At 37.7% G+C, this 15,339-nt stretch overlaps 1 protein-coding gene across 1 annotated transcript; it reads right to left on the reverse strand.

The window, feature by feature from the left end:
- Positions 1-10,014: 10,014 nt before the first annotated feature.
- LOC117611480 (uncharacterized) lies at positions 10,015-10,809 on the reverse strand. Its single transcript, XM_034339428.2, has 2 exons — positions 10,790-10,809; positions 10,015-10,697 (listed from the first exon to the last, which is right to left on the reverse strand). Exons 1-2 carry the CDS (start codon positions 10,807-10,809, stop codon positions 10,076-10,078), a joined length of 642 nt encoding a protein of 213 aa, XP_034195319.2. The 3' UTR covers positions 10,015-10,075.
- Between the last annotated feature and the right edge of the window lie 4,530 nt (positions 10,810-15,339).

The raw sequence follows: 15,339 nt of genomic DNA on the forward strand, positions 1-15,339 counted from the left end.
GGTCAAAACAATATGATCCTTTGATCCAAAAATATGCAAAAGCCTTAAACGATCACTTTCAAGAACATAGAGAGTAAAAACAAAATGTATGCGCAAAAATATATATATATATAAAAAACTATTTAAGAATGCTTTAATTTGTAGAAATCATACTACATAACGATTTTATACAATTTTCTTTAAATGAACTACCAACAAAATTAATCCGATTTACGTCGTATTTGGACTCATTTCAATCAGAACGATCTCAATAATCCAATGGTATAATTTTCATTAAAATAAGTTGAAAATTACTGATAGTGAAATTCTCGTTATTGCATGTTCACTTTTTTCACTCGCGGCATTTCTTTGAAGTGCCGTGCCTCGACCGTCGCTGCTAGATGTAGTACGTCTATCTCGCTTCCTCCTATCGTATCTATTCTTTTACTCTGTCAAGTTCTGCTCGAATCAATTCTCGGAATAAAAACGCTACCCTGCTCGCGTAAATTTCACTGCTGACTCCCGAACGTTGGGAAATTTAGCCGAGCATCACTGTACAACGAGAGCGTCAAGGACGCGTTATTCCAAGATTCTATTCAAAGTCGACGCACGAGCGTAACGGTCGCGCTCTCGGATAAATCCATGTTCAAACCGTCACGAAGCTACAAATAAACCGCTCTGTGACTTCTTCCCGATAAACCCTGAGTGTTTTCTCTATTTTTTCAACCTCTCTGTATCCTACCCACTCTCGAAGGGAGAATGCGGTTACAATGCTCTGCATACCAGGCCAGATAGTCCACCTTATCTTTTTTCTTTTCCACCACTCACATACTTTGCAGTAACTTGACTTTACAGCAACGTCCACGATTTTTCCAGTGTGCTTGAAAATTAGAGAAACAATTCCTATTAGAAAAGAGAAGCCTCTTTTCGACCAAGAGCCAACACCAGAAACAGTTAAAATAGCCTCTGGTTCTCCATTTTTCTTATTTTCGATTTTTTCTTCGGCAACAGCTTTGCGCGACACTAAATGGAAAACAGCATCGATAGCAATGATGATGCTATCAACGATTCCATAATAAGCAGAGATACTTAATCCTGTACCTAACTCCATGAGGCTACAAAACATTTCTATCCCATGAAAACCAACTCCAAGTAAACGCATCACAAACACTAGGCGACGATTCACTTCATAACCAGTTCCAATTCAAACACACTTTGAAACCTAAGCCTCGCTGTCCGTAATTAGTGAACGAAACTTCTCCGTTGCAATCTTTACACTTTAAATATTTGCATAAGATTGAGAAAACAAGAAAAAAACTTATAATACTGTAACCAGACGTTTGGTTGATGTGCATATCGAAAGTCGCATCTTTCGATTTTTCCAATTTTTCAGCCGACTTACTTATATGCCCACTTCCATGCTTATCGGTAAATCGATTGCCATGAAACTTTCACTTTTTACCCGGTCTACTTGGGCGTTTTGAACCATTTTTGGTAGATTTTTTCTCCATAGTGAAAAATCACACACGCACAGATGTTGCTCGTTCAAAGTTGGAGTGAAAACTAATATTACTGTAGTTATTCAAATGTTTCAAAGTCCTTCTTCAATTTTAAACTTTACCTAAAATGGTTCAATTATAAGAAAAAAAGTGAGTACCTGTATCAATAAATAGAGGCACGTAGAATGAATTAGACAAAAGGCGTAACAGGCGAGCACGCTCAGGTAGTAAAAGTAGCAACGTACAAGTCACAAAATAACATAGTTAGACTCTAAAATCGTTCTAAAATTGTAACACAGTACTTTTAGATATACAGTAAAAGCTGGATATTTGCAACATCTCTATCCCCTCCACTTTGGGGGATCCCCCTAGGCGAACCGAGCCTGTATGATCGAAACCGTTCAACCGAAGCGTTTTCGTATGTTAGATACAAGAAGGCTGGAACGAGAATGCCTGTCCTCTCGATCTCAGCTCTCCTCGAATTCGTTCCCCCTTTAGTTTCGGCTCTCGAGTTTTCTAAACATTCGAGAGCGATAAGACCGGATGGAAATTCGGGGAACTGTCGTAATTATGTTACGTTTTGGTAGGATATTCAGGATGAATCGAAGCTGGTTTATTAAATTACGAGTCAAGATTGATCCGGTATAAAAAGTGATAATTTATTTTCGTATTAAACAAGGGAAAAAGCCCGAAGGCATAAAAAACCCTTGATTTTGTTATTTGAAAAAGGGAAAAAGCCCGAAGGCGTAAAAAACCCTTGAATTTGAATTGTGTGTTTTGTGTGTGAGTGTGTCGCGCGTGTTTTGAATGATTTCGTGTACACGAGGTCGGGCGCCCATCAGCGATTGACTAATCGCGTGATAACAGATTTTTCGGGAAACAGTTCCCGTTGGAGTCTCTCGTGCGAAAGGACGTCCAATTAAGATGGTACGGAAACCAGGTTCCGTTGGAGTCTCTTGCGCAGAGAGACGTCCAGCCGTCGTGAAAGACGTTAAGTAATGTTTTTTCGTCGTGAGAGACGTTAATTGACATTAGGTGGCTGACGACGTGATTTTAGATGATCAGATGTTGTGTTATTAAGAATTTACGTAATTACAATGAAATAAAATTGTTTAGGCCCGAATACGCGATATAAAAGTATAAGTATTTGACCGGTCGCGCCCGAGATCTGATGACGACTGACTTTCCTTTTGAACGCGATACATTTTCGTCTCCTCACACTTCTCGACGTTATCTTATTCTCCGAAGAGAACACCTCGGTGGTCCCTATCGGGCACGTTTTATAAATTATTTAATTTTTTAACGAACGCTCGAACAGAGCCGCTCCACGAGGAAACCGTGTAATATGATCCGACCGTAATATCGGCGTGACTAATACTAATTGAACGATAACATTTTTTTATTTTTAACTTTTTCTTAATGAAACTTTTACTAACGCATTTGTGAGATTTTTCTGATTAAAATGATACCAAACATAAGGCAAGCCGTACACCAAAGATGCATCAAACACGCAACATGCAACATACAACACATCGCATGTTGTGTACGAACGTAGAATAGGTATCGCGGCTGAATACAAACGATGTGTACGGACGCAGAATCGACACCTTGACTGGATATATGCAACATTAAATGCCCAGAATCGACACCTCGGCTGGGTATATGCAACGTTTGAAAGCAGAACCGTCACCGCAACCGGTTTTCATTTCCAACCCTTCTTTGCTTTTTGCCAACTTTTAACATCAATTTTAGCAAGTAATTATAATTGAAACTATATCGTGTTTGGTACCACTTTAATCACAAAAATCTGACCAATGCGCTAGTACAAGTTTCATTAAAAAAAAGTCAAAAATAAAAAAGTTTTTTGATTCAATTAGTATTGGTCACACCGATACGTTTCGGCTCTTTCCTTTGATAATCGAACCTCTCTCTTTCCGCCACTGTCTGTCCTTTTCTACGTTCACACTTGGCTGGTCGTCGCGTGTAACTCGAGATTCGACACCTCGGCTGGATATATGCAACGTCTGGCTCCCAATGTTTGTTGCATATATCCAGCTTTTACTGTATCTACTTTCGAAAAATGTAAAAAAAAAATCGATTTTTTGAAAATTGTAAACCAGAATGATCCCTTAAGCCATTGTAATATGATTGTAAAGTTTGATCAAAAAACAACGCGATCGGTCGAAAAATCAAGAGCAGCCCGTGCTTCTCGCTAGAGCCGAGCAAGTGCAAGCGCGCCGCATAGTTCGAGCCGTGACATGGTAGTTTCTTTGACAGGCGCGACCCGCGATTTGGCACAGGCAAGCCAAACGAGGGTATAGCCCTCTCAATCACAGGAACGTAAGTACATATGTAGATACACGCGCCATATCCTGCTTTGCTCGTGTCGCAAAAATCGTGAATTTGAATATTGTTCGAGTGTTCTAACATGAGTTTTCGGTCTACTGATAAATTATTAATAAGTGGGAGTTGATTTGCAAACGATGACCATTTCGATTATAAAGCTTACAGGACCAATTCATCCCAATCGAGCTTCGTCTTCCAGCATTCCTGCATAAAAGTCTTTGTAGCGAGAATTATCGGTCCAAAAATCGAAAACCTATTCTGTAGGACGGCTGGTTCTTCTCGAAATTTATATCGAAATGCCGGCTACTACTTGTAGGTAGAGGGGGCTCAGTGACGGCAAATACACATAAAAAGTGGCTCCGTCAAGAGGCGAAATAAATAAGAATTGTTATTACCGTTGTTTTCACAAGTGTAACATCCCGCAGGAAGAAGAATAAGAAGAAAAAAAAAAGAAAAAAAACATGTAAACATTTTATTTTTTATATAATTTTTGTAACAGTTTATTTATTTTTTTTTTGTATTCTACGATTAATTAATCATAATAATAACGGTCTTTGTGTTTCATAACTAAATATCTTTTTATTTATTAACGATAACGGTATTTAATTAAAAATTATGTTCAATATTCAATCGAAAATTGCCGATAAAACCACCGCGTCGCGTCGGTAAGAGATCGACATTATACATAGAGCGCGCGTTAGTAAAAAAAGAGAGAGACGACAACTGCGCCGTAAAAAGAGACAGCAATATACGCGAAGGTCAAAATCCAGAAACTTCCGCTAGTGAAAGTTCATGGAGAAAAAACTACTACGTCAGCAGCTTCTCAGTATAAATAGAGGCGTGCCACGCAGCGAGAACTCACTTCGATTCTGATCGTAGTCTGTTGCAAATCTCTGATGCGATTATCACATAGAATCTTATAGCCAATTCTTTTGTCGATAAAACGGCGTAGGTTCCACGATAGACCCGGAGCGCTCTATCATCGGTTCGCAGCGGTTCTCTTACGTGTCAGGTTCGCAACCAAGCTTAACGAGTGAGCGAAAGCGGAAGCTCCTTGGATGCGACCTACCAGCTTTGGTGTAGCGAAAAACCGTCTTGCAGTGTTCGCTATCAAACTTAAGGGGGTAGACACGGGTAATAGTAGCGCGTTGACATTACCGGCAAAAATGGGCCTAAACAGGGGTTTACGGGACTACACTTTTCGTCCTTACATGAGAACATTTTGGGTTGGGTGAGGGCTCATTCGAAAGAGGAAGGTCCAAAGTACACCGCTGCACTCATGTTTTAGTGGGATTATATTGATGTTTAGTACTATAAGCGTCCAAAGTGGAGGAAATAATCGACAAAATGCAGTCGCGGAATCGAAGCATTTTTAGGCCACTAAAAGAGTGCTGTGATTGAAATCATGAGTGCAGCGGTCTAGCCACAACCCTTACCTGCAAATTAAGATCTATTTTGTCTTCATTTGTTGCCAAATAAGGACGAAAAGTGTAGTCCCGTAAAAGCATTCCCACAGACCAGTTCCGCCATTTTGTGGATAATACAGAGCAAGTCATGTGACAAATTCAGTTCAGCTAGTAGCTATAAGGTGGCGTCTAACTAAGAAGGCTGTCGATTTGGAATCATAGCCAAAATCAGGCGTTAGCTTGGTTACGTCACTCGACTGTGTCAGCGAAGGCAAGCGAAAATGGCAACAACGCCCGAACGTTGAGTGATACGCAGTACAGCCATGCTGTCCTTCTCTCATTCTGAATGTTAAGATCGTCCCTTTTCGCTAAGTTTTGACTAACGACGCTCGTCTGGATTTCTCACAGCGCCCCATAACAAACCTCGCTCAAAGAGGAGGTATAACAAGAGAAGAATTTACTTCCTCTTTGCAATAATACTATAAACGTTTACATAAGTTGTATATGAGATACTTATTTATTTTAATTATTTGCATTCACTCAGAATATTGACCAACATTTCTTTGTATTTTTGATTAGTTTCGAAAAACAAAGTTACTATAGGTTTCTGGAAATACAAGCATCACGCAATTGGGACGAGTTATATCTTTTTGGTAAGAGAGAGGAAAAAGGTATTGATGTAAAAGTTGAATGATTTATGAAAAATATGAGATATCTCACGAAATATTAGTTTTTTCAACATTATACTGTTAGATATAGGTGATGCGTAATAGTGAGAGGGAATAGTAGCGAGGGAAGACAAGGAGAGAAGGAGCCGGGGCTCCTCCATTTATTAGTCCTAAGACTACTTTTTTATCCAGAATTTTCCAAAGAGTTAATACGAGTAAAGAAAGAAATGCAATTCTATTTAAACAAAAAGTGCATGTACATTTTTTTACTGTATTGTTGTAATCACAAAGAAAATGAAGTCATAGAAAAATAAACATTATCATACCATTGAACTTTTACCTAAACAGCTTTTTCCTATCTCTTACCAAAGTCAAAATATAACCCGTCCCAATTGCATGACGTATCCTGTATACTTTTATTAATTAAAAAACATTTATTTAAAGAAGTTAGTAACTTTTTCTAAAAATTATTCTCAGATAGCACGTTCCTTCGGTTCTTCAGAGTAGACATATATTTCTCAGCAGCGAGGTGTGCTATTGTGCACTATATAAAATCCACGCGTTTGGTCAGTCAGAATTTACTGGAGCGGGACAATTCTATCATTTAGGTTGAAAGAAGGATAGCATGATCACCCTACATCTCACTCTAACCACCCGCCAATGTTTCGCTTTCGTTCTTCAGGCGTATCGTCGCGATGCCTCTGGCGAGATGAGCGTTTGAATGTGTTTGTAATAAAATAATTTTTAACAAAAAATACAACCGACTTCGAAATGCATTAAAAAGTATGAAATAATTTCTACTTCATTTATACAAATACCCAACAGCTATTAATAAAACCTATTTACTCGTTAAATCGTATACTAAATACATTTCAACCTTTTCGGAGGCGGCGCAAAATTAAAAGCTTTCTTCTACTAGGAAGATCCTAGTTCAGGCGTCAGCAACCTATCAAATCGTTATTGGCATCATCGTATATTCGGGTATTATTAATTTTGCGCCGCCTCCGAAAAGGTTGAAATGTATTTAGTATACGATTTAACGATTAGGTTTAGTAATTTAAATAGGTTTTATTAATAGCTGTTGGGTATTTGTATAAATGAAGTAGAAATTATTTCACACTTTTTAGTGCATTTCGAAGTCGGTTGTATTTTTTGTTAAAAATTATTTTATTTCACACTTTTTAGTGGAACGAGCAGTATTTGTAGGACGCCGTAAGGTGGTTTACCGTTCTTATTGGTTAATTGCAATAACGATAGTTTTCAACGCTAACAAGTTCCATACATTTTTGCAAGTTGGATCATCGCGGAAATATCTCTTATTAAATGCGAAAGGTTTCATCGCGATCGGTACATGCCTTGCAGAATATACATATGTATATAGAAACAGTAGAGAATCGGCGACTGCATGGTGATTCATACACCGGTAGAGACACGTAGGCATACGTAGAATTCAATGCCGTAGTAACAATAGTTTTTCACGAATATCTCGGAAACTAAAGCTTTCCGTTAATTAAGCATAAGGAAAAAGTTGTTCAGAATCATGCCCCCGACAACATATTAAAATATCATTGAAATCGTCCAACCTGGAGATTAAAAACTTCATGTATTTTGCAATAACAATGAAAAAATGAAAAATTTTTTTTTAATGGGTCCAATCGAAAGACATACCCTACAAGATGCAAAAGGTTTCGTTCCGATTGGTGCACTCATCTCGGAGTAATCGGTGAACACACAAACAAAAAATAAAAAAAAAAACATACTGATCGAATTGAGTAACCTCCTCCTTTTCGAAGTCGGTTAAAAATACTTGAGGCGCTGTTGCCTTCCTAGATCGTGTGGCGCTGGAAATTTCCCTGGAGCTTGAAGATGTTGTTGGCCTTGGTCGTGTAGGGTGTTGATGCCATTCTTTCTTTTTTTTGTATTCTCTAAAATCAGATGTTATCGACGGTCTAAGACGTGTAGAGTACTGGTGCCATTCTTTTTTTCCTTTTTATTTTTTTAGATGCTGTGGTCGAAATAGTACTTTTTGGATGAGTAGGATATTGATGCCATTGTTTTTTCTTTTTTATCTCTCTTGATTCCGTGGTTGAAGTTGTTCCTCATGGTCGGATAGCATACTGGTGCCATTGCTTTTTTTTCTTTACTTCTTTTGAATCTGTGGTTTTCGTTTTGCTTGAATAGGTAATGTTTGGATCGTTTGAACAGGATTCTGGGATAGTGCGTCGGCATTCATATTTTGTTTTCCAGGTTTATATTTGATTTCGTATTCGTATTCACTCAATTTTAGTTTCCATCGCATTAATCTTGATGCAGGGTCTGTGAGATTATGCAACCACGTTAATGGTTTGTGGTCGGTTATTAAGTAGAATTTTCTTCCATATATACATATATGGTTTGAAGTGAGCTACAGCATATATGACTGCTAGTAACTCTTTCAGTAGCAGAGTATTGAGTTTCTGCTTTATTTAGAACTCTTAAAGTGTACGATACTGGTTGGTCTTCTCCAATTTCACCTTGGCTGAGTACTGCTCCAACGGCGATTCCAGATGCGTCTGTGGTGATGTTAAATGGTTTAGTGAAGTCCGGATACTGTAAAATTGGTTCTTCGCATAATTTGTCTCTGAGGATTGTAAAGGCTTGTTGTTGTTGTGATGTCCATTCGAATTTTTGTTCTTTTCTTGTTAAATCGGATAAAGGTTTTGCGATTTTTGAAAAGTCTTTAATAAATCTTCTGTAATATCCACATAGACCAAGGAATTGCCTAATGTTTTTAACTGTTTTGGGAACTGGAAACTCTTTGACCGCTTCTATTTTCTTTGGGTCAGGTTTCATTCCATCTTCAGTAATAATGTATCCCAAGTAGGCTACTTCTTTTTTCAGTAACTCGCATTTTTTTGGTTGAAGATATAGATTTGCTTCCCTTAGTCTTGCCATTAGTATGTTAAATTTTGATTCGTGTTCTTCGATTGAACTTCGATTGATGACAAAGTAATCAATCTAACGCTTGATTCTGGCTACGATTCCAAATCGGCAGCCTTTCTACTTAGACGCCACCTTATAACTACTAGCTGAACTAAATTTGTCACGTGACTTACTCCGTATTATCCAGATAATGGCGGGACTCGTCTGTGGGAATGCTTTCACGGGAATCGGTTATTCGTCCTTATATGAGAAGATTTTGAGCTGAATAAGGGCTCATTCGAAACAGGAAGGTTCAATGAAGGGGGCTCAACAAATTGTTTGAGTCACAAAACTCTTATAGTTATCTAAAATGTACTTGGATTCAGCGGGCGTATTTTCTCGATTTTTCCTCTACTTTGGACACTCATATTACACTGTCTAACACGAATCTTGTTTTCCAATAGCCACTGGATGATCGTTGTAGAGCTTCTCGTCCTGAACACGAATCCGAAAACCGAATTGCTCTATCACCCTCAGTTTTCGAAAAACACGAGTTTTTGTAAAAACATGTATTTTGGGGGGAAAATTACCTATTACGCGGGAACTAAAAACGCTAGAACATTCGCATTGGTCTCATAAGATAGAGGAGAGTTTCCCGAATGCATTGATATATATATAGTTATTATATTACATGGTTCTGAATAGATGTAAATGTCGATGAAAGTTTAAAAAATAGCCGGCGCACGTATTTCCTACGTATTACTTTTGTATTTTTAAGAAAAGTTTTTCATCTATCGCGAATTCTCTATACAGTACCGAATTCTGTAGACATTTCCGAAGAAGAAACTATATGGGGTAAGTATTGGAGCAGTATGCAATTCGAGTAAATCGAAAAAATATCTACCGGTGACGCGTGCACGGCGTTTTGCCGCCAGGCGGCCATAGCTTGCTCTCTTCACCTAGTCAGTGCGGTAGCTACGCCTTTAATATACATACACCTTTTATATCTATAATGTTTGATTTTTTTTGCTATTATTATTATTTGTCTTTTGTTATTATTCACCATTATTGTTAAATACCAACAATAAAATGATAAAATACTTTAATTTAAAATTTAAAAATCGATTGACGAGCATTACGACTTTATCAATCGACGCTCGATTGAAGACAATTTCGGAATTTGTTTATGATATAGAAAGAATAAAATGTATAAGATATAGAATTATCTGCAGTAAACGAACTTAAAAATGTTTTCGTCTTGCTTGACGTTTGAACGTTACATCTTTTTTTCCTTTATCAAAGTCCAGCAATAATCTGCCAACATTGCACATGATTTTTTTCCTTGGTACCGTTTTTCCATCCTAAAAATGTCTTGGTGGAAACATTCTCCATGTTCATCACTCACATCACCGAGATTTGGCGGAAAGAAGTCTAAGTGGGAATGTAGGAAGTAAATCGTCAAAGACATATTGCACCCGAGTTCTTTACATGCTTTCAGGAGTTTATTGACTATGGAAATATAATTTCTTGCTCTGTGGTTTCCGAAAAAATTATGTGTTGTTTTCTTGAATACAGGCCACACTGCTTTTTCCAAATTATTCAGTTTTAGTGTGAAATTTTTATCATTCATCAGATTTCTAATTTGAGGGCCAACGAATATTCCTTCTTTTATTTTTGCGTCGGATATTGATGGGAATTTTGTTTTTAAATATTCAAATCCTGGTCCTGATTTATCCATTGCCTTAACAAAATTTTTCATTATCCCTAATTTTATGTGTAGCCGTGGTAAATAAACATTTTGAGGATCGACAAGATTTGTATGTTTTATATTTTTCTCGCCAGGGATTAATTGTTGCCGCGATGTCCAATCTTTTTTTATATAATGCTGCTCCCTTGCTCTGTTGTCTCACTCACAAAGGAAACAGCAATATTTTGTATAGCCTGATTGTAGTCCGAGTAATATTCCAATCACTTTTAAATCTCCACATACTTTTCAATTATATTTATCATATTGAATCTTCAGTAAAAGTGTTTTGAAGGTGTCATAAGATTCTGTCATTTTAGCGGTATACAGTAAAACCTGGATAAATTCAACGAAAGAATGGTTGTTTAGGATGATGTGGGTGCAAGTGAATTAACACTTTGTAATTATTAATTATTAATATATTTATTAGGATATGTACTTAAAATGGACTGTTCGTGGCGACTAACGAAATCGTTCTGGTGTTCTTCCGGAATCCGCACGCTGTCCCAGGAAAATTGGAAGGGGGGAAAAACCCTTCGCCTTCAAGGACTAGCCTGACTTTCCTTCGACCGACCCGAACCGGGGTTCTGGCAATTGTCAATTTTATTGCCCAGCCCACGAGTCCGGTCGTACGCAACATAAACAAATACAGGCTTTCTCAAGCAAAGACCCGGACGCTAAAGTAACACGACAATCCGCCACATTTGGATAAATGAAACATCGCTATCCCCTCCACTTGGGGGGATCCCCCTAAGCCGAACCGAGCCGCTCGGCGAGGAAACCGTGTAATATGATCCGACCGTAATATCGGTGTGACTAATACTAACTGAACGATAAAACTTTTTTATCTTTAACTTTTTCTTAATGAAACTTTTACTAACGCATTTGTGAAATTTTTTTGATTAAAATAGTACCAAACACGATATGATTTGAATTATATTTATTTATTAAAATAATAATAAAACTGTACATATATATAAGGCAGGCCGTACACCAAAGATTCATCAAACACGCAACATGCAACATGCAACACGTCGCATGTTGTGTACGAACGTAGAAAAGGTATCGCGGCACGGTACAAACGATTTCTACGAACGTAGAATAGGTAACGCGGCACGGTACAAACGATTTGTACGGACACAGAATCGATACCAAGACTGGATATATGCAACGTTTAAATGCCCAGAATCGATACCTCGGCTGGATATATGCAACATTAAATGCCCAGAATCGACACCTCGGCTGGATATATGCAACGTTTAAATGCCCAGAATCGACACCTCGGCAGGATATATGCAACGTTGGAAACCCGAGCCGACACCGCAGCCGGTTTTCATTTCCAATCCTCCTTTGCTTTTCGCCAACTTTTAACATCAATTTTATCAAGTAATTATAATTGAAACTATATCGTGTTTGGTACCACTTTAATCACAAAAATCTGACCAATGCGCTAGTACAAGTTTCATTAAAAAAAAGTCAAAAATAAAAAAGTTTTTTGATTCAATTAGTATTGGTCACACCGATACGTTTCGACTCTTTCCTTTGATAATCGGACCTCTCTCTTTCTGCCACTGTCTGTCCTTTTCTACGTTCACGCTTGGCTGCTCGTCGCGTGTAACCCGAGATTCGACACCTCGACTGGATATATGCAACGCCTGGGTCCCAATATTTGTTGCATATATCCAGCTTTTACTGTACCATAGTACTTTTTATGCAGAATATTTTAAGGAGTTGACACAAGTAAAAAAAAAATGCAATTCCATTTCAATAAAAAGTGGATTTGCATTTTTTGAGTGCATCGTTGCATTCGCGGAGAAAATGAAATCACAGAAAAATAGACATTATCATACTATTGAACTTTTACATAAACAGCTTTTTCCTATCTCTTACCGAATTCAAGATATAACCCGTCAGAAATTGCATGACGTATCCTGTATATTTTTATTAATTAAAAAACATATATTTAAAGAAGTTAATAATTTTTTCTAAAAAATTTCTCAGATTGCACGTTCCTTCGGTTCTTCAGAGTAGGCATATATTTTTCAGCAGCGAGGGGTGCTACGGTGAGCTATATAAAATCCACACGTTCAGTCAGTCAGAATTTATCGGAGCGGGACAATTCTATCATTTAGGATGAAAGAAGGATAGTATGATCACCCTACATCTCACTCTAACCACGCGCCAATGTTACGCTTTCGTTCTTCAGGCGTATCGTGGCGATGCCTCTGGCGAGATGAGCGTTTGAACGTGTTTGTAAAAATACTTGAGGCGCTGTTGCCTTCCTATATCGTGTTGAGCGCACGCCAGCTGAGAATTAAACCTTTCAAGTTCATAACAGACCACGCAAGTGGCTCCACCAGGCCCAACGAAAAAACTGCTGTAATACCGACGTCCCGAATCGGAGAGGTCACGTGCCGTGTCTACCCCCTTAAGAGCACAGACTCCTTCGAGGCCTCCTCCGAATCGATGTAAGCGCCATTGGAAAGAATCGGGCAATCGTGAAAACACATAATTGAGAAATTCGACATTTGACGGCGTGACATCTAACGTCATTATGCAGAATAAGAAACGAAAGTGCGGTGGCATAGTTGCCAAATCACATCATTTGAGAGTTCTATCGCGGTGTTGCCGCATCTGTGACCATCTAGCAAAATGAATTTGCTCGAGCCGAGCGAGATTTTGATTCCTGGCGGACATAGAAAAGGACAGCGCGAGAGAGAGAGAAGGAGTATTATGAATGTAACAACGCCGATCGGCGTAAATATAGTCACACGCTACGACAGATTCGATGAGACTCTGTAATACACATAACGTACGCGACTATAAGACTTATAGGAATAAAAACTATATGGCATTAATAATTTCAGGAAAGGAATGAAAAATAAAGACATGTAAATTGATCTATAATATACAATATTTATCGATTGAAATATAATCAATAAATATAAAAAATGCCTCTTCTTTCTCCGCGCCGTCTACATCGTCGATTCCCATGACAGCCACTCCAGCCACGTGTTATTGAAATCTTTTTCATTTGAAATACAGGGTGTTTCGTTTAAAACAGGCCACCTAAATAGCCCCTTTATCTCTGAAAATACAAAAAATGTTACTGACGTAATCTAAATGGTTTCAAAAGACAAATCAGATGGAAGGATCGTTTTTTATAAATTGTAATTTTTTAATCGTTTTTTCTAGGTCACTCGGGTTTTTTACGTATGTACACACATTTTTTGTTGTATGTTATAGCAAATATTATTGTGCATTCATCCATGTTTAATAGCACGACCTTGAAGTGACCGTGGACTCTAAAATTTAAACACGAGTGACCTCAAAAAAAAACGATTAAAAAATTACAATTTATAAAAAACGGTTCTTCTATCTGATTTGTCTTTTGAAACCATTTAGATTACGTCAGAAACATTTTTTGTATTTTCAGAGATAGAGGAGATATTTAGGTGGCCTGTTTTAAACGAAACACCCTGTATAATAATGGATTTTAATATAATTGTACCTGCACATACAGAGTGTCCCAGTCTAAGTGTGACAGAATTATATTAAGATTCATTATTAATTTCTTTATTTCTTATTCCCTTCTTGAAATTATTATGTCAGGTAGTTTTCATTCCTATAAGTCTTATGGCCGCGTACTTACGTTATGTGTATTAATTCATTCATTCTACCCCTACCGGCACTATGAATCCGTCGTTCTTTGATATTTCCGAACATAGAAAAGGATAGCGCAAGAAGGATAAACAAAGAGAGAAAGACTCACAAGCACAACACTTAACCCAATATTATGCTATTAAATGTTGACCGATTTATATTGTGTTTAGCTTCATTTTAATCAGAAAAATCTTCTCCACATGATAGTGAAATTTTTATTAACAAAAAGTACAAAATAAAAAACTTTATTCTGTGCATTAGTATGGTCACATTGACACGGGGCATTTAAATGAAGGCAATAAATCCCGGTTTTAGTCCCTCTTTCGTCTTTAGCTACTGATTCTTTCTAATCAGTGTTTACTGACTAGGCAATCAAATTTGAAAAATGATTCTCCTATCCCATAACAGTTGCGGAGTGGACCGGCAATAATTATGTATATTTATCGAGTTTTCACTGTATATGGTGCAAGTTTTATAATTCATTTTTCTGGCATCCATTTCAAGTATTCTGTCTGTAATTTAATTGATGAAAAAAACATGATTATAAATATGAATAAAAAAGTTTGATGGTTGCACACATTAGTACATGTATTGTTTCATTCTCGAACCTCTTTCTCTCTCGAGCGCCCTATTCTTTTCTATGTCTGGCAGGAATCAAAATCGGCTCGAGCCTGTTGCAATTGTAACAGATGTGGCAACAGCGTGACAGAAGTCTTAATACCTTGCGGCAACTATGCCATACTTCTGACTATATTCGCGTAGCTGTTTGTGGTGTCAAATTAGAATTTACATTTATCGACTGATTTTTGTTTTTATCGACCCCGATGATAACGTGGTCAAATATACCATCAATGCCTCTGACGGAAAATCAGTGAACTATTCTTCCGTCTATTTGACGTCTGATGCGTGCAAATCGTAAATTTCGTTTTACGTCTTCCAGAAGTGATAAATTGTGAAAAATCGAATTTCAGTGACATTGTGCTAGTTCAAGGAAGGGTGGTCTGGTGTGCTATGGGTGAAAAAACCATTAAATCGTCCAATATTTGCTAAAATGCAGCCGAACGCAGCATTCGGCAGCCATGTTGTTTGCTTACAACAGCGTCTGTCTCAATCTTACAGTGTCAAAAATATCA

Source organism: Osmia lignaria, chromosome 10 (assembly GCF_051020975.1).
Source record: "Osmia lignaria lignaria isolate PbOS001 chromosome 10, iyOsmLign1, whole genome shotgun sequence".
In the NCBI taxonomy this organism is placed as follows: Eukaryota; Metazoa; Arthropoda; class Insecta; order Hymenoptera; family Megachilidae; genus Osmia; species Osmia lignaria.

What these genes read in the sequence shown, in the direction of transcription:
- LOC117611480 (XM_034339428.2), bottom strand. Translation starts at nt 10,809, where the DNA reads ATGATAAATATAATTGAAAA. An exon ending in ATGATAAATATAATTGAAAA is followed by an intron (nt 10,698 to 10,789) that starts GTATGTGGAGAT and finishes GTGAGACAACAG; the next exon opens with AGCAAGGGAGCAGCATTATA.